Source organism: Calypte anna, chromosome 20 (assembly GCF_003957555.1).
Source record: "Calypte anna isolate BGI_N300 chromosome 20, bCalAnn1_v1.p, whole genome shotgun sequence".
NCBI classification, from domain to species: Eukaryota; Metazoa; Chordata; class Aves; order Apodiformes; family Trochilidae; genus Calypte; species Calypte anna.
In genome coordinates, this window is record NC_044265.1 from 12,893,977 (window position 1) to 12,917,562 (window position 23,586).

At 46.2% G+C, this 23,586-nt stretch overlaps 1 protein-coding gene across 1 annotated transcript in view; it reads left to right on the forward strand.

Moving 5' to 3' along the window:
- Nucleotides 1–22,590, forward strand: part of COL20A1 (collagen type XX alpha 1 chain) — a 40,171-nt gene extending 17,581 nt beyond the window's left edge. Inside the window, 22 exon segments of the mRNA XM_030463091.1 lie at nt 941–1,083; nt 1,606–1,735; nt 2,013–2,069; nt 5,294–5,332; nt 7,340–7,478; nt 8,198–8,340; nt 8,719–8,828; nt 9,530–9,688; nt 10,387–10,464; nt 11,045–11,131; nt 13,366–13,419; nt 13,983–14,078; nt 14,492–14,545; nt 14,894–14,947; nt 15,296–15,349; nt 16,350–16,421; nt 17,044–17,079; nt 18,652–18,718; nt 19,244–19,432; nt 21,093–21,170; nt 21,925–22,080; nt 22,507–22,590. Coding sequence (XP_030318951.1) covers nt 941–1,083; nt 1,606–1,735; nt 2,013–2,069; nt 5,294–5,332; nt 7,340–7,478; nt 8,198–8,340; nt 8,719–8,828; nt 9,530–9,688; nt 10,387–10,464; nt 11,045–11,131; nt 13,366–13,419; nt 13,983–14,078; nt 14,492–14,545; nt 14,894–14,947; nt 15,296–15,349; nt 16,350–16,421; nt 17,044–17,079; nt 18,652–18,718; nt 19,244–19,432; nt 21,093–21,170; nt 21,925–22,080; nt 22,507–22,520 — 2,009 coding nt within the window. The 3' untranslated portion in view covers nt 22,521–22,590.
- The last annotated feature ends 996 nt before the right edge of the window (nt 22,591–23,586 follow it).

A 23,586-nucleotide genomic window follows, 5' to 3' on the forward strand; every position in this document is an offset into this window, starting at 1 on the left:
ATGGAAATCTCAGCCCAAGGGTGCCCTTGGCTGTCTTGAGGGCTCACCCATCATTTTCAGTCTCTTCTGAATGAAATGCTCCCTTTTCTCTGGCCAGGACTTCTGTGGCTTCCTGGGTCCAAGGACAGACCTCTCAAGCCCTTTCTTTGAGCATTAAATAGATTTATCCCCCTCTCCTTTTTTTTTTTTTTTTTTTCCTCACTGACTCTCAGCCCCTCCAGTAGACACCAGCTTCCATCTCTGAGTCCAATTTGCTACACAGCAGGATCCCAGGGCAAGAAATGCATTTACATAATTAAAAATTGTTCAGCTTTGGTCTCTAGCAAGCCTTTTTCCTGGCTGATCAGAGCTTAGCCCATCACCTCGTGGGATGCATCTGGGCACTGATGTGCAGGGCTGTGTCAGATCAAAGGGATGAGGAGCTCAGTGCTCCCCTCAGAGGTGCTGTGGTGGCTGAAAAACACCAGGCAAAGCTGTCGTGTGCTTGTTGCTCTGGGTTTTTTAGAGTCATTTTAAGCAGAAAGAAAAAGCTGGAAGACACCAGTAATTATGATGGATTAATGTTGAAGTGTGATCCAGGTTTAACCAGCAATCAAGATATTTGTCCAGTCTGTGCCCAGATGAAATGAAATTGCACTTTAGGACTTTATGAAGGGCTGTGATGTATACAAAGGCTCTCTTGTGCTTCCAGGGCTCCTCAATCCTTCCAAAATTTTTTTCCAGGTCCTAGGATCTGAACTGTTGAATTTTTTCATCTGTGCTTGGGCAATCTCATCCCTCCGGGATCTCTTTTCCCTCTTGCCTGCTCCTTCTACCCCAAGCTCTGGTTACCAGCCCAGCAGGGCACAGAAGCATTTGGGAAAGGGTTTAGAAACAAGTGCTGCTGGCCCTGTTTCTCATTACTGCCTTTTACACCTTTTTCCTTTAATCTCTGCTGCAGATTCCCGGAGCCCCCCCACCAACCTCTTCATCGATTCTGAGACCCCCACCAGCCTCCAGCTCCACTGGACCCCCCCTGAGGGCCGTGTCCAGCACTACAAAATCACCTACAGCCCTGTTTCTGATGCTGGTGCTCAGCAAACAGTAAGTCCTCAGCTCCTTTGGTGGGTGCCAGGACAGGGAGGCTTGGGGACAACTCTGCTCCCTCTGGTTTCCCACAAGGATAACTTGGCTCAGAGGACTACAAACCCAGATCTTTTCCTCTGACTTGCTGGTTGTTGCTTTGGGAAGGGGTCCTCTCTGTGATTAAGATATTTGTGCTCCTCAAAGCTGCTGCCAAGGCAGTTTTCCCCCCTCCTTTAGCTGGGGTGGGGAATTCTCAGAAGCAGAAGGGATAAACCCTAATTTAGGGACATTACATATAAACCTTTTAAACCCCAGATTTTCTACTCAACCCCAAAGTGCTTACCACTTACTTCTGACCCATTTGCATGGGGAATATTGGGCTCTTTGGACATGGACACATGCAGCCTGGCTTCCTTGCCTTTTTTCCTGGATGCTGTCCCAGAACGGAGCCTTTAACCCCCTGCACACAGCTCGGGGGTGGCAGAGCTGTCAGGGGCAGCCTGTCCAGATGCTGGGCTCTTTTTTTCCACCTTCCTGTAGATCATGGCTCCTGGCAAAAGCAGCAGTGTGACCCTGCAGTCCCTGCTGCCTGATCGAGCCTACAGAGTGACCCTTTCTGCCATCCACTACACGGGAGAGAGCGAGAGCACGACCAGCACGGGCAGGACGGGTGAGTGGGGGGATCAGAACCTGATTTTTCACCCAGAACCTTCCATCCATCAGCCTGGAGACAAAGCTCCAACAGGACAGTGATGTCCTTGCTTGCATTGGGTTGTGGCCATCCTCTGGCCAAGGGCAGGCTCCTTAAAAGAGGAATTTCTTCCTCCCATTCTGCACTCCTGAGCTTTATTTGCAATTCCAGGGTGTCCAGGGAGGGCTGAGAAACATCTGGGTGAATGAAGATCCAAGCATCCCAGAGCTCACCTCTTCCCTGCTTTCTCTTCCAGCTCCTGTGTTGTCTAAATTCCCTTCAATAAGAGGATTTGTTCCACCTAAACCAGAGGGTAAGACCCTTCCTACCCAGTCTTGCCTATTTTTGGGTCAATAACCAAGGGGTCAGTGTGGGCTCTGCAGGGCTGGCAGGAGTGGGGAGCTCATTTCTGGGGGAAATGTCTGGAGGACTGTCCCAGGACAGACAGACCCCACAAAACTCCTTCAAATCAGGCTCACTTAGTAAAGAGACTGACAGTATTTTTCGAGGATTTCTGCCCAACTTGACCAAAGTGGAGCAAAGGGAATGATGGCAAGTTTTATATTAAAGTTCCCTATAAAGTCCCTTATTAAATTTAATGAGCATGTGTTTTCAGAGCTGATAGAAAGCAAACTCTTGAAAGGGATTAACAAGAAATGTTGAATTAAGGGGGTTGTTAAGCAGCAAATAGAGATATTGTGGCAGTAAAGCCTTTTCCTGGCTACTTGAAATGATGCCAAACAAAACCTCAGTTTTAAAATGTTTTGAGGGAAACCACAAAGGAAGAATGAAGCAGATTAAATGAGAGCATTTTAATTGCTATGCAGCAGATATCAATCAAGCAATATCAAGTTTTCAAATAGCTTATTGAGGAACTCTACAAGTGTTCAGACCACAGTAAAAAGTCCTCTGAAGTTCCAAGCAGAAAACAACTGTCCTATAAGATTGATGAGTGACCTTGTAGAATTTACTAGAGCTGTTTGGCTGAAAAGACAACAGGAGAAATATTAAATTCTGCATATTTTATAAAGTAACTCTTTTTAAGAAGTGGAGATGCTATGTAATAATGCTGGGAAACGTGATGGATATATCAAATATTGATATGGAACCAAATTACTGAGAGAAATGGTCTGACAGTGCAGGAGTGGATGTTTATTGTACAGTGAAAATCTGCATCGGGGTGAGATTTGGGAAAAAAAAAAAAAGGAAAGCAAAGAGAAAAACAAACCAGCAGGAATCCTAAGCTGCAAAGTCTAGCTAAAAAAATCTTCAAAGCAGAAGTGGAAACTGGCAGTGTCGAGGGTCCTTTCCCTGCCTCTGATTCATACTTCAACTCTGAGCAATGCTTGGCAGCTGGAAAAATGGTTGGGTTCTGGGGTGGGGAGGGAAAAAATATGGAGCTTGTAGGGATGAATCAGATCATCCAGGATGCAGGAGCTCACCCCCCAACCAAGGGCTGCTCAAGTTCAGGGAGGTGGTTTTCAGTCTCAAGTTTTATTAACCAATTTATTAACTGATTTCTGTGGAGTCCTTCATTAGTTTTATATCCAGTTGTAAAAGAATTATGGGATGGATGTGTAAAACTATGCATTTAGTTCAGAATGGAGATCTGTCACGGTTTAACACTGGCCCGGCGATTAAACCGAATAACAGACACTCTCTATTAATCTCTCTCTCCTTGATAGAGAAAGGAGAGAGAATAAGGGAGAGAGACTTATGGGTTGGAAACTAAACTACACAACTTTAATGAAACAGTGATGATAAATAGGTAAAATTACTAAATATATACAAATATACAGGAAAATGGAAACCACATTCCTCCCCCCTCTCCCCCAATAACTCTCACGTCACCACCGAGGCTGCAGGGCAGCCCTGGGAAAGTCCAGGCTGGACTCCTGGAGTCGGCAGCAGTTGGGAACCGGAGGCAGGAACACACAGATATGGGCTGGGATGGATCAGGAACACAGGCAGAGGAAGGGACGGAATCCTTCCAGGATGCCGGGTGAAGGAAGGGAAGCAGGAAATCTGGAAAAGATCTGGCTCGACCCTCGTGATGCCTCAAATTTATACTGAGTGTGACGTATATGGGATGGAATCCTCTGTTTGGTCAATTCTGGCATCTATCTTGTCTGTTCCTCCCCAAAGGAGGGCTCAGGTGGGACCTCTGTGTCCTCCTGGATGGTAAAATGTTTTCCTCAGAGCTGAGCAGTGTCCTTGGCTCTGCACACCAGTCTCTAGCAGTACCTATAAACATCAAGTGTTCTCAGTCCTAGAAGCACACACTGTCTGAGAAACTTGCTGTTAATTTCAGCAAGTGCAACTACTTACAAGAGACTGAGCTAAAAGCAAAAGTACAAGACAGAAAAATCACTTTATGTTGGCCCAAACCAGGACAGATCCTGGGAATTCATAAATCTTTGTGTTTTATCTCCTGGCTTCAGCAGTTCCAGGTCCCCCAGGGCCATAGGTTTGGGTGCCCTTTATTTCATGTGTGTCTTCAGCATGAAGATTGGCACTGAAACTCCTACAGACTTAGGAATCTCAGGTGCCTTGCTGGGGGCACCTCATCATCTTTACATCTTTTTTTCCCACATTTTGCAAAAGTGAGGGATGGGCAATAGGAAGCTTTGCTGGTGAGGTAAGAAATGGCCTTGGTGGAGGAATAACAAGGCTGTAACAAAGCAGCAGTGGAATGAGCTGGTAGTTCTATTGTACTGATGACCTAAAAAACCATTTATAGAATAACCCATCCTGTCGAGTGTCCTTGATTTTTCAGGGACATTTCTCCTTTTGTGTCAAGCATTCCCTTTGTCCCAGCTCCATCTGGCAGGGATTTACATGGCAGCAGATAAATGAGAGCAGCATTTGGGTTCTGCTTTCTAAAACACCCCTTTACCTGAGCCTTTTAAATGGTTATGGGCCTCCTGGGCCAGCCTTTTATCCCCTCTGGTTTTGCTTTCCATGGAGGGAATTTCTGAAAGGCAAACTGCAAAACTTTGTCAGAACTCTTTGTGTTTCCCTAACCAGCCCCAAAGCCAATATCTCAGGTTGAGAGAGAGATATTTTGGTGTATTTTAGGTTGCTGGCATTGCAGATATCTCTCTGTGTTTCACAGCACCAGGCAGGTGCATGTGGCAGGCAAAGAACTGCTTCAAAAAAGTAAAAAATGGTGTTTTTTCTGTCTGTTTTGAAAGAGGAACGTGGGGAACATGATGCTCCCTTGTGTTTTGTCCTGCAAGGTGTCAGGTGAGTTTGCCAAAAGAAAGGCATCAGGAAGGTGTTTGATGATGAAAGAATGCTTTTACCTTTGTGATGGGCAAGCTGAGGATCAGCCTTCATGTCTGCACAAAAATAAATCCTCTCTCTATACAGCTACATAAACAAGGTTAAAGACCAGGCTCTGAATTAAGATGGAAAATATTCTAAGTTTTGCTGTGCTTTTCCACAGGAACTCTGTGCCTTTTGCTTCCATAGTTATCTGCTGTCTTTTTGTCCCTAATATTTCCCTTTTTTTTTTTTTTTTTTTTCTTCCCACAGCCTGTCCCACCATCAGCTCCACCCAGGGCTCCCTACGAGGTACAGCAGCATCTCAACCCCCAGCAGTGCTGGGCTGGGAGTGTGAAAACATTGCCTGGGCTTGAGTTTTGAGAAATTGGCAAGAGATGAGCAGGGGGGGATGGTTTCCTGTCCTGATGGAAAGGAGAGAAGCCTGAGAACCAAAATAAGGGCATATCCTTTATCAGGATACACATTCAGCACCAGTGAAGCTGATATCCCACCTGTCCCACCAGCTCCTGCTCTGCTCCTGGTGGGATTTGCACTGGCCTGAAGGATGCTGGGCTTCAAATGGCTGTTGAATTTCAAGAAGGCTCCTCAAGAGAAACTCTAAATCTGTCTCCAGAGCCCCTTAGCATCCCATAGAGGAGGAGGTGCAGGTCCCCAGAGGGCTCTCAGCAGTCAAGCTGTACAGAATTTACTCAGGCAGTGAATTCCCACTTCTCCTCTCTATGCCATAATCCTCCTTCCAGGCTCTTGGGGCTGCTGTGTGGCTTTGCTCTTTAGAAAGCATCCAGTCCTGCTTATAAAGTGATATCCCTTCCCCAGGTGAGGCTGTTACTCCTTGGATGGTCTCTTCATCTTCTCTCAGCTCCCAGCCCTGACCCTTCCAGCTCCTGAGCATGAGCATCCCTGCCCAGGATGCTCTCAGCACTCCTGTCCTGTCTTCACAGGCAGAAAGCAAAGCAATTAAATCAGAAAACTCACAGATTTTGGTCTCTTCTCCTCCTCAGCAAAGGTGGCAGGAGGAGCTGAATTCCTTAGCAGCTTGCTGGCACCATTATGGGGCTGATCCACAATATGGCACCAAGTTTATTACAATATGTTTCTAATCCTGCCTCAAGCTTTATTTTCAGTCTTTACCATATTTCCTGCTTGTTTTAAGGAAGTTCCAGTGCCAGAAGCTCTGTATCAGAGAGCAATGGCTCTCAAGTAGGTCATTTCCCTTAGCAAACTCTCTCATAATGTTGGAAAATGAAAAAAAAAAAAAAACCCCCAAACAAAACCAAACCAATCTGGACCAACCCCGAGGCAATATCACAACTTGAGCCAAGAAACTGAAGAAGGTTGTAAAGGGTGAAGGGGTGAGGAAATCCAGACTGAAAAGCCCATGTTGTAATGAACTTGTAGCCTTTCCATTTGCTAAAGAGTGAGCTAATTCCTTCATCCCAGCCTCCTGCAAACTCAGATAAAATTTAAAAAAAAAAAAAATAAGAAAAATAATTAGAATCCCATTTGCAAGATCTTATCTTGCTGAAGAGAAAACTGAAATGAGAAAATGACTCAGAGCTTTCATGATGAGCTGAGCTGAAGCTGCACAAGCCAGGGAGGTGATGCCAGGGATGTCAGGGGGGAATCTCTGCAGGGCACACAAGGAGGTCACCCCTGGGTGTCTCATCAAAATCGAGAGAAATGGAAATGCTCATGTTTTAAAGTCCTTTCCTAGGTTTTGTCTCTTAGAAATTCAGCGTTTCAGAGCAGAAATAATTCCCTCTCCCTGCCAGCAATTACTGGAGTGATTCCATGTCTTTTGAAGATAACATTTCTGCATCACGTTGGGAGGGAGAAATTGTTGGAGTGACTCCTTTCTCATTTGGTTTTCATTCTGGAGCTTTGAAAACACAACTGGGAAAGTGTCCATCTGAAGTCTGCTCTCTCCTCCAAGAGAAGCTGACACTAAATGTCTGCAGAGGGTACAGACCCAAAGTCTTTTCCTTGGCTGCCACTTGTGGAGCCTTTTCCAGGTTTCTGCTGATGCCCGGGGTAGCTCTGGGGTTTTTCTTATTGCCTTCTCCATGCTGAGTAGAAACTAATTCTACCTGCTCTGTGAACACACTTGTTTTACACTCTTTTCTAACCATGTATTTTTCTGTTTTTGTTTGTTTGTTTGTGTGTTGTTTTTTGGGTTTTTTTTATTCATTTGGTTTTCGTTTGTGGTTTTTTGGGGGTTGTTTTTCTCGGGGGGGTTTCTTTGTCTGGTTTGTTGGTTTGTTTGTTTGTTTTTTTTTTTCTTTTTCCTTTCCCCAGGATTTGATATGATGGAAGCTTTTGGTTTGGTAGAGAAGGAATACTCCTCCATCAAAGGGGTGGCTATGGAGCCATTCGTGTTCAGTGGCTCCCGTACCTTCACCCTGTTCAGAGACATCCAGCTCACACTGAGGACCAGGTGGGACAGGACCTGTGACCCCAGTGCCATCCTCATCATCACTCCCATTAACTGGTGTTAGCTAGCACAGGATGGATTAGGTTGGAAGGGACCTTAGAGGTCATTACTCCAACCTCCCTGCCATGGGTAGGGATGCCTCTCATCTAGACCAGGCTGCTCAAGCCTTCAAACCCACAGCACAAGAAGGTCCCTGGTGAGTGGCTCGATGATGGAGCCCCCCTGGCAACTTCAAAATGAAATAATAAAGAGGATGAACTAAAGGAAACGTGAGGTAGACAGAAAAAGGAAGTCAAATTATTTTTTTAAATTATATTATATTCAGAAAATAATCTCTGAGGTTCCTTGGAGCTGGAGGATGTGGTGCAGAAGTTAAGAGGGAAAAAATAGAATTTGTTCTATTTTATTTGGAGCCTGCTAGGGGTGTTCTGTGAGCTACTGCTGGGCTCAGGTTTGCAAAGCATTAAGCTGTGCCTTGGCATTCCCTGAGGCAGCTCTGGCAGGGATGGACTGACATCCACTCTTCCCCTGGCTCTTCCATGGCACAAGGGGAAGGTCCTGGAGGACTCATCCATCACTCAGCACAGGCTCAGCAGCCAGAGAGGGATGCACAGAGCAGGGACCAGGCTCACTTCATGCTCAGCTCCTAGGGGTGAAGCTGGCCAAGAAACATGATGGATGAGCCCTCTCTGGGGGCTTTTTCTCCTCTCTTCTCCTTCCAGTGATGTTGCCCACTTTGCAGTCCCAGCTGAGCACACCATCAGCATCCTCCTGCGCCTCCTGCCCGAGACCCCCAAGGAGCCTTTTGCTGTCTGGCAAATCACAGATGAGGATTTCCAGCCCCTGCTTGGAGTTAACCTTGACCGTAAGCTTTCTTGTCCAGTCCAGGGATGTGCAAACATTTCTGCTAGCAGCAAAGCTCCTTTTGCTGTTACCTTAAAAAGTTTTAATGTTCTAATATCCTTGTTAGACAGAAACAGGTTTGGGGTGGTTTTTTTTTGGAAGCTTTGTTGGTGCTGCCAACTCTGCATTTTAAATCCTGCCCAGTGCAATTAAAAGAGTAGATTGATCATTTTTATCCTTTTCACATATTCTTTAATTTTACAGGTTCTTCATTCTTTCCACTGTTTAGAAGCATTTCATTAGAACACTGAAAGCCATTCACCATGTGAAGCCTATTTATGGATTATTTTTCTGTCTTTTTTCATTCTAACCTCTTGTTTGTTGTTTTTTTTCCCTTCAGCCAGTAAGAAATCCTTGACTTATTTCAATCATGACTACAAGGCTGATTTGCAGGAGGTCTCCTTTGATCAGCAAGAAGTGAAGAAGATTTTCTATGGGAGTTTTCACAAGGTCCTTATCAAGAGAGGGGAAAATGGGGCTCAGGATCTCACTCCAGTCTGAAAGTTTTCTGCCATCCATGTGTATTGTTCAAAGGAAGGAGAGATTATGCAAATGTTTTGCATCCAGATTGCTAGGGAATGGGCAAACTTAGTGGAAATGCTGAAGTTTATGGTTGTATAGAATTAAAGTTCATTCCACCTTCAAAAGGCCACTGATTGCCTCCCTTATCCCAAAGCTAAGGGGGTTTTAAGTGTCAATAATAAGAAAAAGAAGAAAAATCAAGCATTTTTTCTTTAATTTAGGGGTTTGATGACCATTTAGTGCTGAAAACCTTGTGATAAAGCCACCATATCATTCATAACAGGGTTTGGACTTTGGCCATCTATATCCTCACAGTAAAAGTATTCCACCCAAATGAAGAATGAGCATGTTCTATCAGTATTCTTAAGAGATTTTATTATTCAGACACTTCTAAAATTGGATTTATTTAATATTACAACTTCAGAAAGGCTTCTCCTAGGGAGTGGAGAGGGAAAGAGCAGGGAACTGCCCAGCAAACACAGCAGAGATGGAAACTTATTCCTCAGCCTCCTTGATCCAGTTGGCCATCAAACCACCAGGAACAGCCTGGGAACTGGGCAGAAAGTCTTTGAAAACCTCTCCCAGCTCCTTGCAGAGCTCCAACCCTCCTTTTTCCATCCACCCCCCAGGTCCACTTGGCCGTGAGCCACTTCAAGATCAAACTCTACCTGGACTGCAAGAAAATAGCTGAGAAACCCATCAGCACCCTTGGCAGCATCTCCAGGGCTGGTTTCATCATGCTGGGAAAGGTGACAAGGACCCGAGGACCCCGGAGTGGCTCAGCAGCAGTGAGTTCCTGCTGGGATGTGCCTTTGGAAAAGAGGGAAGGCTTCAGTTTGGAGCTGGCTGGGGTGGGCAGATGGAGAGGAATGGAATCATCCTGGCTCTGAATGCCTCCCAAAGCAGCTGGGATCCCTGTCCCCTGAGCTCTGGGGGTTTAAGGAGCTTTTCTGGCTCTGTGTTTCTCCCCTCTCACCTCTGCTCAGGCAAAGGCAGCAATGTGAGTGTGTTCTGGAGGTGCCTTCAGCTGGTGGCATCATCCTCCTCCTGCCCAAATAACTGAGGGACAAACAGCTCCATGTCCTCCCTATCCCCATTGCCTTTCCAGCCCAGCAAACTTTCACATTTTTCACAGCTCTGCTGCCCTAGAGTGTTTGATTATTGTGGAATTTTATTTAATTTAATTTATCTTTAAATGCTGCTGCAGGGCTCATCTCTGTCTGTGTGCAGGCTTTGCTCCTTGGGAAAAGCATGGAGTGGAAGAAAATGGCCTGGGGGTATTTTTCATGTTCTGGTTTTTCTTTGGGGCACAATTAGAGTTAGGACCACATGGAAGAATCTTCTCAAATCATCCCTGAAGATTATTTTTATCCCTTGAGGTTTGGTGATGAATCCTGTGTACCAATGCTGCTTTCTTGTCAGACTCTCTTGGGTTTTTGTGTTTTGTTGGGTGTTTTTTTTTATTTATTTTTTTATTTTTGCACAGTTCCAGCTGCAGTCTTTGCAGATCATGTGCAGCAGCATTGGGGCAGAGGAAGACAGATGCTGTGATCTCCCTGCACTGGTAAGACAAGAGGGTGATGGCCCTGATGCTGGGGATGGTGGGACAAGTGACATTACAGATCATTGGCACAGACTCCAGAGGGAAACAATTTTTTCCCCCATTCCTCTCCTCTTGGGAATAATGTCTGTGTGTTTTCTTGCTGAACAAAACTGTGTTTGCTTCAAAAGAAAAATCCAAATCTCAGGGCAGTGCAAATCCCTCCTCTCATGACCTCGTCTGTCACCGTCCCTTGGCTCTGCTGCCACCTCAGCCCTGGGGCACAACATCCCCCTGCTCTGCCTTTCATTTCCTTCTCAGATGGTTTTGTGGGGCGTATAAATACTCAGGAAGGAGAAAATCACCTTTCAGTAGTGTTCTGCAAATTTCAGGCAGGTCTGGTTCATCATTTTTTTGCCTAAAGTTATCATTTGGGTGATGAAATGAAGCACTCGATTGGCCACAAAAAAACCTAGAGAAAAAAATCTGCTTTTCTCCAACTGAAAGACTGAATGTTGAAGCACTGAAAATGTCCCCTGTGATCCCTCCTGCTCTTGCTATGCAGCTGCTCGAGCCACTTTGCCTTGTTTTTTTTTTTTTTCAGAGGGATGAGGAGACCTGTCCTTCCATAGCTCCTGCCTGCTCTTGTACTTCTGGCCACCCAGGTTTGCCAGGACCTCCAGGGCCTCCAGTAAGTTCACCTTTCCACCCAGTAAATTGCACACACTGCTCAAGCTTCATGTTTGGGGATGAGGATAATGCCCAGGAATGTTCCAGAATCATAGAATTGCTCTGGTGGGAAAAGAATTTTCAGATCATCCCCTGGTAACCCAGCACTGCCCAGTCCCCCACCACCCCATGGCCCTCAGCATCTCCACAGCTCTGAAGTTCCTCCAGGGATGGGGACTCCATCCCTGCCCTGAGCATCCTGGGCCAGGACCTGACATCTCTTTTGATAAAGAAATTTTTCCTAATCTAAAATTTTCCCTGGTGCAACTTGAGGCTGTTTCCTCTTATCCTGTTTCCAGGATCTTGGATGTTCTCTTTGTGCCCTTCAGATTTCAGATTCTGATGGAAAGGGGAAGGGGGGGGCTTGGCAAAGCAAAAGCTGCAGCTGGCAACAAGCTGAGCAGTTCCTGGTGCCACGTTAATCCTCTTAGGAGGAGGGGTCACCCCCAGTTCCTGCAGAGATTCCATGGATTGGAGGCTCTGAAACTCTTTGTAAAGGAGAAAAAAAAAATTAAAAATTGCTTTTGGAAGTTGAGGAATAAAAGAACATTTGAGTTGCACCAGGCAGCTGCAGCCTGGCAGCCCACCCAGAGCACTCCACTTCAACCACTCCAGGTGATTTTTTGGGGAAAAATATTTTTTTTTAATAATATTTTAAAAAAAAAATTGCCTTCTGGCTCAAGTGCAAAGGTCCCAGATCCCCTCTTGCTTTGCCTGTGAATTCAGCTCCACACTTTGCCAGGGTCTGTGCCTCCTTGCAGGGTAATTACTGCTCCTTCCAGTGGAAGTTTAATTACACAGCACACTTCACTATCACACTTTGCTTCAATATCCCAAGTGCATAATTATCAGCTTGCCTTGCCCTGTGGTTTCAACATCTCTGCAGTACAACCCTTTAAAGGACTCACTTAAGCATCAGAGAAAATAAGGTTTTGACACATAACCTTACCCTCACATCACTAAACCCCTGGTAATTTGCTGCAGTTACAAGAGTGCTCCTTTCTATTTTAAAACTCCAGTTAGCAAGACTCTGTCCCACCTCCTGTTTATCACTGTCCTTAATGAATGGTTTTGCCCAGGTCCAGCTGGTTTCTGAAATGAGATTCTGGGCACTTCCAAAACTTTCTGCCTCTGCTGCTTCATTCACATCCATTGGGATTTTTTTTTAGATTCAAGAATAGATGAATTCTTCAAGATTAAGATGTCAGAAGCTCCCATGTACTGGTTGATACCAGAAGATTGGGTTCTTCTCTCCATCCAGCAGTGATGCAGAGCTCAGCCAGGTCTCTCCTGGGCTCTGTCCCCAGTCTCAGGGTCTGTCTGTTCTCTTGAGATGTTATTATAAGAATCAACATGGTTGGGTGTAGATGTGAGGACCATTTCTTTTTCTTCTCAGGCATGTTCCCATGTCCATGTGTGATGCTGTCTCAGCATGGATTTGCTGGGGAGTTGGAGGGAAGAGGTTGAAAGGGTTGAAACTACATCTCTCCCTGATGGGATGGGTGCAGGGTACCCCCCACCTACCCTGGAGAGGCTCTGCTCTTCCTCTCATCTCCCTTTTCCCACATTTCCTGGATGTCTTATCATAGAATCATAGAATTGGCTGGGTTGGAAGGGACCTCAGAGATCATCAAGTCCAACCCTTGATCCACTCCCCCCGTGGTTCCCAGCCCATGGCACTCAGTGCCACATCCAGGCTCTTTGGAAAGATCTCCAGACACGGAGAATCCACTCCTTCCCTGGGCAGCCCATTCCAATGCCTGATCACCCTCTCCAGAAAGAAATTCTTTCTCATCTCCAACCTAAACCTCCCCTGGCACAACTTGAGACCCTGCCCTCTTGTCTTGCTGAGAGTTGCCTGGGAAAAGAGCCCAACCCCCCCCTGGCTCCAACCTCCTTTCAGGGAGTTGGAGAGAGTGATGAGGTCTCCCCTGAGCCTCCTCTTCTCCAGCCTCAACACCCCCAGCTCCCTCAGCCTCTCCCCATAGGATCTGTGCTGGATCCCTTCCCCAGCCCAGTTGCCTCCTTTGGACCCGCTCCAGGACCTCGATTCATTCTCTCATTGTCTCCACTTGCTGCAAGCTCTCTGGGGCTAGAAACATCATTCCCTCTGCACAGCCCACAGCCTCTGTCCCTTGGTTACACCCCAATAAGGAGGATGAAGTTCCTAACAGCAGCTTTGTGTCCCCCTGGCAGGGCAGCCCTGGGAGGAGAGGACCCCAAGGGGAACAAGGGGAGCCAGGACCCAAGGTGAGTCCTGATCCTCAGCACCAGCTGCAGGATGTGCTCATTCCTGACCTGATTCCTTAGGCTGGGAATCCCTCCTGGCTGCACCAAGCAGAGCTTTGGGGATTGTCACAGGGAGGAGGATGGGATTGCTCTCTTGTTAGCTCTGAAAAGCTTTGATCAGCCTGATCATGCTGAATTAATGCCTTCTACATGGTCAGCAATGTTCTCTGGAAAATGGTTCCCTTCTTTGAGTTCACACCTGGGAAAGCAGCCTGGATACAGGGGAAAGATTTGGGGGAAGGATTGAGAATGGACAAAAAGCTCAGCCAAGGGTTGAGGTGCACCTCACTCTTCTCTCTGCCCACCTTGAACAGCAGCAAGGATTTGCAAAGCTCCTTTCCTGCCTTCTCCCATGGAAGATGCACCAAAGGCAAAGGCAGTGGAGGTTCCTAGAGATCCCCTCCCCATCCTGACTTCATCTTCAATCCTGTAGAAGGTTCATGCTGACCAAGGTCAGCCCATGTGGGGATCCAAGCCTTAATTCCTTTCTTTCCTCATGCTTGATGTCATGTCTTTGGCTTTAGGGTGAACCAGGCCCTCCAGGACAAGTAGGGCCAGAGGGTCCCAGTGGCCAGCAAGGCTCTCCAGGTTCCCAAGGAATCACAGTTCAAGGTCCTGTGGTATGTGATTTCTTTCACAGCCTTTTTTTTTTTTTTATAAATCACTTGCTCTCTGCTCTGAGAGCTTGGCTCAAAAATGAGTGTATCAATAAAACCCCCCAAATGTGATCTGTGTATTTACATCACCCTCACTAACAGCTGGACAGCTGCACAAGAGAGAGATGATGGGATTTTGGTTTTTTTTTTGTGCTGACAAAGACCCTGCACTTAGTCATGCTGGCAAGATTGCTTTTGTCCAGCCTCTCCCTAATGTGTCTTTAATGAAAATAGCCCAGCAGAGGATTCAGGCATTTTTATTTGCAGTGCTCATCACTGCTTGGTAAGGAGGGGAGGTGGATGTAGAGCTGCTGGATGCTCTTTGCCTTCAAGGATGCTGCAGCATCCCTAACTCTGTGCTTCTGCTTTAATCCAAGGGACCACCAGGAATCAAAGGGGAGAAAGGAGACACTGGAAGTCCTGGCATGCAGGTAAAGGTGGACAACATTCCTTTTAAACTTCACCTCAGAGATTTGCCCATTTTTCCCAGTAACTTCTTTAAACAAGCTTGAAAAGCCATCGAGTTTTTACTGGTGTCTCCTTGGAAAATGCCTTTCATTTTGGAGTACCACCATTGTCCCAAGGGAAACTGAGTCAGGGGCTGCAAGAAAGATATCCCTATCTGGAAGTCAGATATAATGGAATTAAAGGTGGGATAACAGCAATTGCTCTGGTTAATGAATAACTTTGGTTCTCCTTTTCCTTCTGTCCCCTGTAACAAGATGAATTAGGGCAATGCTAATCAGGTGCAAACTTTACCCAGCAATTCTGATTTACAGGGCATTCCTGGTGTGCAGGGAGCTCCAGGCAGGGATGGTCTTCAAGGTGCAAAGGTAAAATACCTCACCTCTGAGTTTCCATACAGGGGTGCCCAGGATTCTGCTGTGAGAAGAGACCCAAACCATCCCTTTCCTGGGATCCCTCTCCTGGGATCCCTCATCCCTCCCACTCAGAGCAGAAGTGATTGGTCTCTTTATGGGGGGATAAGGGGAAATGGGATCATCTCAGGTCTGGCCAAATTCAACCCTTTCCCCTTTTCTTGCCTGCTTGGTGGATGCTTTTTTCTCCCCCATTCCCAGCACAAGCTTCTGTTAAAAGGAGCACATGGAAAAACCACCTCCCTGCTTGACCAGATCTCTTGGAATCTTCTCATCAATAAACTCCTGGATTTGGTTTTGCAGGGGGTGAGAGGACTTGAAGGCACAGCTGGGCCTCCAGGACCTCCTGGACCAAGGGTGAGTACAGGAGAGCAGAACCTTAAGGTCTGTTCATTGGCATCCATCTCAAACTCTGTGAAACTCAAACTCATCCCCCCCAAACTGTGAAACTTCACATGGGAAACTGCACCAAATTTGGGGTTAGATTTGGGGATCTGACAGTTATCTGATCTGATCTGATTCACTGCTGAATTATCAAGAATTTGGATTCCTGAGGTCCCCCAGGAGTCACGGTTCAAGTCAGGTATTTGTGGGGGAGCTGAGGATGAATTCTGATGATAATTTGGATTTGTTCATCCAGGGAGGATGTGGAGCTGGCAGGGTTCAACCTCAGGTTTTGAAATCCAAGGAAAGCACTGTTGGCTCTGAAAGCTGCTCTGATGCTGCCTTGCAGACTTTTGTCATTGTCACTGATCAGAGGAGCTGCTAATCTCTATTGAGCTTCCACATAATAGCTGGAAAATTAGAAAAGAAGATCTTTCTAAAGGTTCTTTTTTGGCTTATTCATTTATTCCCTTAATGGCTCCAAAAGGCCCAGAAACTTCACAACAAGGAGATGACCAAAGGAAGCACTTCCCACTCCTTAACGTGCTGTTGCTGTTGTAAAGTATTAGAGGAAAACACAGGTTTTAAAGGGAAAAAACCCAACAGCATGGTACTAGGAGGCTGAAGAGAAGGGTTATGCTTTAGGCTACATCGAATCTGAATATAAAATAAAGGATCTAAAGCCTGGAGGGTAAAAAAACACATTGCAGTTTGCTGGCAAACCTCAGCTTTGCTGGCTTAGCCATAATTGGGACAGTAATAGGAAATGATCTGAACGTGGCTCATGCATTATAAACCCCTAACACTGAGGTGCTTACATAAACCTTAAAGCTACAATGCCCTTGCTGGAGACCTCTGAGCTCCAGCTGCTGGTACCCCTGGAGCTGGAGGGGGATGTCAGCCCCCAACAGGAAAAAAAGAAAGCCAGGAAGTAACTGGATTTTTATCTGTGCCTTGTAATCCATGTCTGCAGGGTTTCCAAGGAGTGATGGGCTCCCGAGGCAGCAGTGGAGAGAAGGGACCTCCAGGTGATGTTGGGCCAACAGTAAGTTTCTGCTTTTGGGTTTTCAAAGAAGGCCAAGATGGGAAGGGGGTGAGTGGGAATCAGCTGTTCCCTCAGAGGCAGAGGAATATTTTTAATCCACACTCATCCTTCCTAAGGAAATGTCTGGGTGTGCAAAATTCAAGCCACTTAATTGTTGGTAAAGCATTTAAGGAACCCAAACTCCCTTTTCCTGAATGAGGGAAAATCCAACATCCAAACTAATTTCTGGTGTAAGATTCTAGAAAAAAAAGCAAGAGGGTCAGAACCTGAGCAGGGACAGCCAGCTCTGGGCTTGTAGGAAGGACCCCAACTCAGCTGTCACAGCTCTTTCCTCTTCTCAGCTGTTAAAATCTGTGGTGGGAAAACTCTAAGATTGGATTTGAGGAATTTCTGCATCACTCTTATTGGTTCTCTATGCTGCTTTATTATTCTTTTTTCTTCAAAAAGAAATGGAAATATTCCTCTGAGCTTGAAGCCCCTCTGGTCACTGCCATGAGGTCAGGGAACTGATGAGAATGTGAGAAACAGACTCTGTGCTCCCCATCCCACTCCTGTAACCCCCAATGATTCCTTGGGCTTTTGTTTCCTTCAGCTTTTAATTTTTTCTTTTCTCTCCTTGTAGGGGCTGCCAGGTCCCAAAGGAGAAAGAGGAGAAAAAGTGAGTTTTTTGGGGGTGTTCTGGGCAGCCAAGTTGTATTCTTCATTCCAAGGAGTGGAATTCCAAGGAGTGGATGGGCTCTGCTTGCTTTACAAGTGATGCTCACACATCCAACCCTCCCTGGTGTGAAATAACTTCCCAAACCCAGAGCCTCTTCTGTTCCCATGGATCTGCACTCCTGGGATGTTAGGACAAGGTGTGGGCATGGAGAAGAAATGTCAACTGCAAATCCAATCTTTGCTGAGCAGGAAAAAAAAACAACACTGAAAAAAATCAACACCTTTTGACTGAATTCCCCCCCTTTTTTTTTCGTGCATTATCATAGAATCACAGAATCATAGAATGGGCTGGGTTGGAAGGGACCTCAGAGATCATCAAGTCCAACCCTTGATCCACTCCCCCCGTGGTTCCCAGCCCATGGCACTCAGTGCCACATCCAGGCTCTTTGGAAAGATCTCCAGACACGGAGAATCCACTACTTCCCTGGGCAGCCCATTCCAATGCCTGATCACCCTCTCCAGAAAGAAATTCTTTCTCATCTCCAACCTAAACCTCCCCTGGCACAACTTGAGACCCTGCCCTCTTGTCTTGTTGAAAGTCGTTGGTGTGTAGGAGGGGACTTGTGTAACAGTCCTGAGATCTGCTCTGCCTTTGAAGGTTATTTTATCCTGAGAAGAAGTTTTTCTCATCCTGGCTTTTGCTTCAAAAGAAAACCTGAGTCTTTCTAGGAGTCTGAGCCTCCTTGCTATGACTGATGTGTGAATCAGGCTTTGGAGAGGAGTGAGATGCAATTGAGCAACTGCTTTTGTCTCAAGTTAATGCTTCAGTATATTTAATTTTTAACACTCCATCCATTCTCACCAACCTTTCCTTTTCTACACATTCTTTGTTTTTTCCAGTGGAATTTTCCCTTTGCCTTCCCTTGGGTGCTGTGCTGAGCTTTTGTTCAAGTCTGGGCAATCTACACAGAGATCCAGATGGATATTTTTGAGATGTTTTTGGAAGTGTGCAGTCTGCTAGTTCAGAATTTTGACAGACAGAGCCAGTGTTTATTTTTAAGCAGCTTTTTGGATGTTTGTAACTATTCCCTGCTTTCCTAAACCTCTCTAAAGAACCCATCAGATCAGGTTGGTTCAGGGAGAGTAAGAATCAATATTCATAAAAGATTTAGACAAAGATAGGATGTTGCCATATCTGATCATATGAAATGTTTTGCATATCAGAGAGCACTGAGTTATAGATTTAGCATCTATTTTGATAAAATTTGAGAGCACAATTTACTCTCTTGTTTTGGGGAGCTTTGGTAATTATTGAGATTCAGTTGGAGCTTTTTTGATGTGTAGGAGGAAAGCAATTATTGATGTTTCCCAATTTCAATTTTATGGCTTCAGAGCTTTGTGCTAAATAAATAAAGCTTCATTTCACACTAATTAATATCTCTGAACCTGGCAAAAAGAATGGGCAGAAAGCTACCATGAATTATAATATTGATCCTTTTTAAAAGGTGTCAATACTTCCTTTTTTTTTTCCCTTTTTAATTAAAAAACAAACAAAAAAAATCTTTCTCTATAGGGAGAACCACAGTCCTTGGCCACAATTTACCAGCTTGTTAGCCAGGCTTGTGAACGGATGATTCAGAGTGAGTATAACCAGCAAGTTGTGAAGAAAACCAGAGGGGAAAGGGCATGAAGTGACCTGGGAACTCCTCCATCCTCTGCCATGCTGAGCATCACCCCAGGCAATGTCCCACCATGGGCTCTCAGGGCTATGCTGGTTTTACTGGGTGGCATTAGCACAGAAACCTGTGAAATATTTATATTTTTTTGGCACTTTGCAAAGACTCTTTTCTTCCCTAAATGGAAAAGCTTGAAAGAAATTCTTCTTTTTGGTGATTTGGGCTGAGTCCTCCTGAGCTGAGGTGGTTTTGGTAAAAAGCCCCTGGGTTGTGATGCATGAAGAGAAGTTGGGGGGGTTGCCCAAGGTCAGGCAGCAAAGTCCTGACTCTGCTGCACATCTTCTCTTTGGCTTCTGGCTTTCTCATTTGGGCTAGCAGCCTTTTAGCCCTGGCTGATCATTTTAACTGCTTTTATAGCCAACACCCTCTGCTTTTATCTCCCAAACCTCCCAGCCATGGGAGCACTGACTGCTTGTCTTCCCTTCCCAGCTCATGTGCTGAAATTTGACTCCTTCATTCACGAACACACCAGGAAACCAGTTCCTCTTTGGGAAGAAAAGTTAAAGCCAGGAGAACCAGGACCCCCAGGTCCTCCAGGTCCTTCTGGAAGCCAGGGAGAAAGAGGCCAAACTGGCATCCCTGGTCGAGCAGGAAAAGATGGGTATCCTGGAGAAAGAGGTATGGAGAGAAGCACTGGAAGCATCTTCAACTGTGTCTGATACTTTAATTTAATATTTCAGTGCCTCAGGCAGGAAAGATAACCCATGGGACTGGCTCATCTCATTCCTAGTTTCCTTTTGGACTCCTTTAGGAAGGGGTACCCTAGGTTAGAGAGCTCAAAGAGGAGGGAAAGGCAGCTGCAAGCCCCTCTTTGCAAGCTCTGCTTTGGGAGGAAGGCCAGTTAGTAGATGTTTGAAGGTTTGATTTTAGGGAGCAGGGAGCATCACCTCCAGAAAGGCAAAAGAAAAAGCCATTGGGATGGTCACGGGGTGATGGAACGGGGGATCAGCTTCAGGTAGAAATTACCAGACTTGGAAAACACTGGAAGAAGGTGTGGGGCAACTGGAGTAATACTGACAGTAGAAGGAGGTTTCTGGAGCAGTAATTCCAACAAAAAAACCTCCCCACACGACTAAAGAGATGGATTAATATAATCTCAGTTATTGCACATGAATGAGAGGATGACAGGAATATGTTTTGCTCAGGTTTGCAGACAACGTTTGTCAGTGGCTCAAAATAAAATAAAAGAAGTTGGTCTCAGCTGTATCCTAACCCCTCTGAGTAACCAGAGACCTTCTGTTCAAGTCTTAGCTGGGTTCTGCAGAGCTTTTCAAAATATAACTTAAGAGAAAAGGAGAGGAGCAACCTGCAGATGTTCCCAGTCTGTTGGGAGGAGATGGGAGAAGGCAAAAAAAATATCTTAAGGACACAGCTGATCAAAATATTTTCATCTTAAAAATATGTAAAATGGTATTTTGACAAAATGCACCTTTTCCACTGAGAGGTGTGCTGGGTCCACAAGAAATTTAATGAGAAAAAAGTAAGCCTGGCTCACCAGCAACTGGTTGAAGAGATGGTTCAGCTTTGTGATGTGGCTGATCCACAGGAGGGGCATGGGATGGACCTCAGCCTCAGAGCAGTGCTGTGAATTTCCCTGTGCAAAATCTCCATTTTCATAGAATCATAGAATCATAGAATTGGCTGGGTTGGAAGGGACCTCAGAGATCATCAAGTCCAACCCTTGATCCACTCCCCCCGTGGTTCCCAGCCCATGGCACTCAGTGCCACATCCAGGCTCTTTGGAAAGATCTCCAGACACGGAGAATCCACTACTTCCCTGGGCAGCCCATTCCAATGCCTGATCACCCTCTCCAGAAAGAAATTCTTTCTCATCTCCAACCTAAACCTCCCCTGGCACAACTTGAGACCCTGCCCTCTTGTCTTGCTGAGAGTTGCCTGGGAAAAGAGCCCAACCCCCCCTGGCTCCAACCTCCTTTCAGGAGTTGTAGAGAGTGATGAGGTCTCCCTGAGCCTCCTCTTCTCCAGCCTCAACACCCCAGCTCCCTCAGCCTCTCCTCATAGGGTCAATATCAATATCAAATTCACCCAATATCAGGCTGCAAGTCAGTGCAGATTGGAGCCCTTTTGGTCCTGGGCTCCTGGTTACCCTAGAAATGGCAAGAGGTATCCAGGCAGAGCTTAAGCCCATGGATATTTCCCTGTGTCCCACGGCTGGGACTCCCAACATCTGGGAAGAGGCTGGTGGGGAGACTGCAGGGGCATCAGTTCAGGGTGAGATGCAGAATGCAGTGCAGTGACACTTCTTATCTCTCATCAGGTGCCCCAGGGCCCAAAGGAGAAAAAGGGACACCTGGAGCCAATGAGGAAGGGATCCAAGGACCCAGAGGCAGAACAGGTAAAGTGACCACAACCTTTTTGTAGTGGGACCATCCAGAGCTCCCCAGTGCCAGGTTAAAGCATCTTTCAGCCTTTGGACCACTGTTGGGGGGCAGAATGAGCTCCCCCCCTGGGAGCAGCAGCCTGGATGGTTCCTGCTAAGGTGTGAGAGATGGTCCCAGGCAGCTGGTTCCCTCTGGGACCCATTCCCAGGTAATGATGGGATAAGGATCTGAGACACATCCAGGGAGTTTGTTTTGCTGCCTTTCTGCATGCAAGACCAGGTGCTCAGGGGATGGAAACTCTTTGAAAATTCAGCTCGGGAAGAACGAGGGGGTTTGAGTAATCTGTTGGCATCCTCCCTCCTGATCCTTGTTCCTTGGGATCAATGGAAAAGGATTTAGCAAACCAAGCACCATCCATATTCTTCTTATTTAAAGTTTTTTTTTTATTTGAGATGTAAGGACACAAAACCCAATGACTCTGGGATGGGTCCTGGGTTTAAGGCATTTTTTTGCCTTGACACATCAGTGAACTTTGGAACGAGGCTCCATTTTCAGCCAAGCTGGGTACCCTTAAGGTCAAAAATAAAACCTCAGCTACTGAGATTCAGAAGAGTTTTTCCAGCTGGCAGGTCCAGTTCTTCCACAGAAATGAGGAGCCACCACTCAGAACATGAACCACCATGTGGGATGAAGAAAATATAGGAGAGGTACAACACTGAAACAGCTCCAGGAGATGTGCCATGACTTACAGAGCTTTTCCTTCTTCAGGCCCACCAGGAGAAGTTGTGCTGGGGAAGCCAGGTCCAAAGGGTTATCATGGGAATGCTGGTCCTCCAGGTTTTCCTGGTGCCAGAGGGCAGCCTGGGCAGCCTGGATATCCAGGGGGTTGTGATATCTCTGGATGCTATGGGGAAGGCAGGAGAGGTGAGTCTTGAGTGGAAAAATGGGCATTTTTAAAACTGGGCTCTCTGGTAGGCAGAGACCTCTGGTCCTGCTGCTGTCAGTCCTGCAGGAGCTTCCCTTGCAAAGCAGGCAGGAGGGATCCCATAGGGATAGAATCCGATGGGATTGACTCCTCCCATCCATCACAGAGTAGCCCAGAGTTGGTTGAGCAGAAGGAGTGAGCATGGGGGTGTTTTCTGTTCTTAACATCCCCAGCAACGTGTCCATGGGGGATAAAGAACCCAGCCCAGTTCCTCCATTTCATGGAGCCTCACTTGTGCAAAGTCCTGGGAAGTGAAAAACCTCACTGGCCCCAAACAAACAATTTACAAGGGGAAAAGAATGAATTCTGCACCTTTCCCTGGTGTATTTGGTTGCTCAGTGGCCTCATCTCCTTTCCACACACAGATTTCATCCCCTGAGGCTGGCATGGAGGCAGCTGAAGACATTGGTTTGCCCTGAAAGCTCCAACACTCCAAGAGAAGCAACAACCTCAGCACCAAATATGTTGTTTGTTTGTTTCTTTTTTTTTTTTTTTTTAATGTCCCACCATTTCTACATGGCCAAGCCCATCAAACACTGATGCCACTGAACCAGCCTGAGTTCAGAGGGGTCACCCCCAGCTCTGCTTCTCAGCATCAGGTGAACTGCAGTGTTCAAGTTCACACTGCATGGCCCACAGGAGGACAAAGGCAGAGGCTGACAGACTTGTTAAAAAGAAGAAAAAAAAAAAGAAATAATGTATTGAAATGCTCAGAAATAACAGATAATTTTTGCCCATTTGTCTGCTTGTGGTTTCTTGTTGCTGCTTGTTCTGGGTCCCCAGCATGCAGAAGAGGAACATCTCATTCCCAAGGATGCAAATCCACCTGGAGCAAAGGTAAAGTCTCACAGTACTCTGATTCCTTCTGCTTTTGGCAAAATGCTGGTGGCTTCCTTCAGGGCTGGTGTGTGCACAAATGCTGCAGACAGAGTGACAATCTCCCCAGGAGGTGACAAACCCCCCCATTTCTTCTCTGGAGCTTGGTGACTATCAAACCATCCTTAGATCAGACAGGACACAGCCAGAGGAGCTGGACATCGACCTCCTGGTCTTTTCCATCTCTGCCTCCTGCAGGCTGGGGAGTGATTTTATCAGATTTGTAGAGTATTTAATAGCTCTGAGGCTGGGTATGACACAGAGGTCATTGTCATGTTACATCCCTCTCCTTGTATGAGCTGTAGTCTAATAAATACCAACCACAACCCCTCCAGATGCTGATGAAAATGCATCCCCTCCTCTGCAAGCTCTGCTTTAGTTTGTGCTCCTTGGCAGCTGCCCCTGCCCCAGGAATAATGGTGTCTGAACTGGGATTCAAACCTGGAGCAACAAAATAATTCTTTTTTTTAATTTATTTTTATTTTTTTTTCTCCAAAGTGGAATGAAGCAGAAACTCTCAGCCTCAGTTTTAATTTCCAAAGATGCTAAGAGGCAAAAGTAACAGAGCA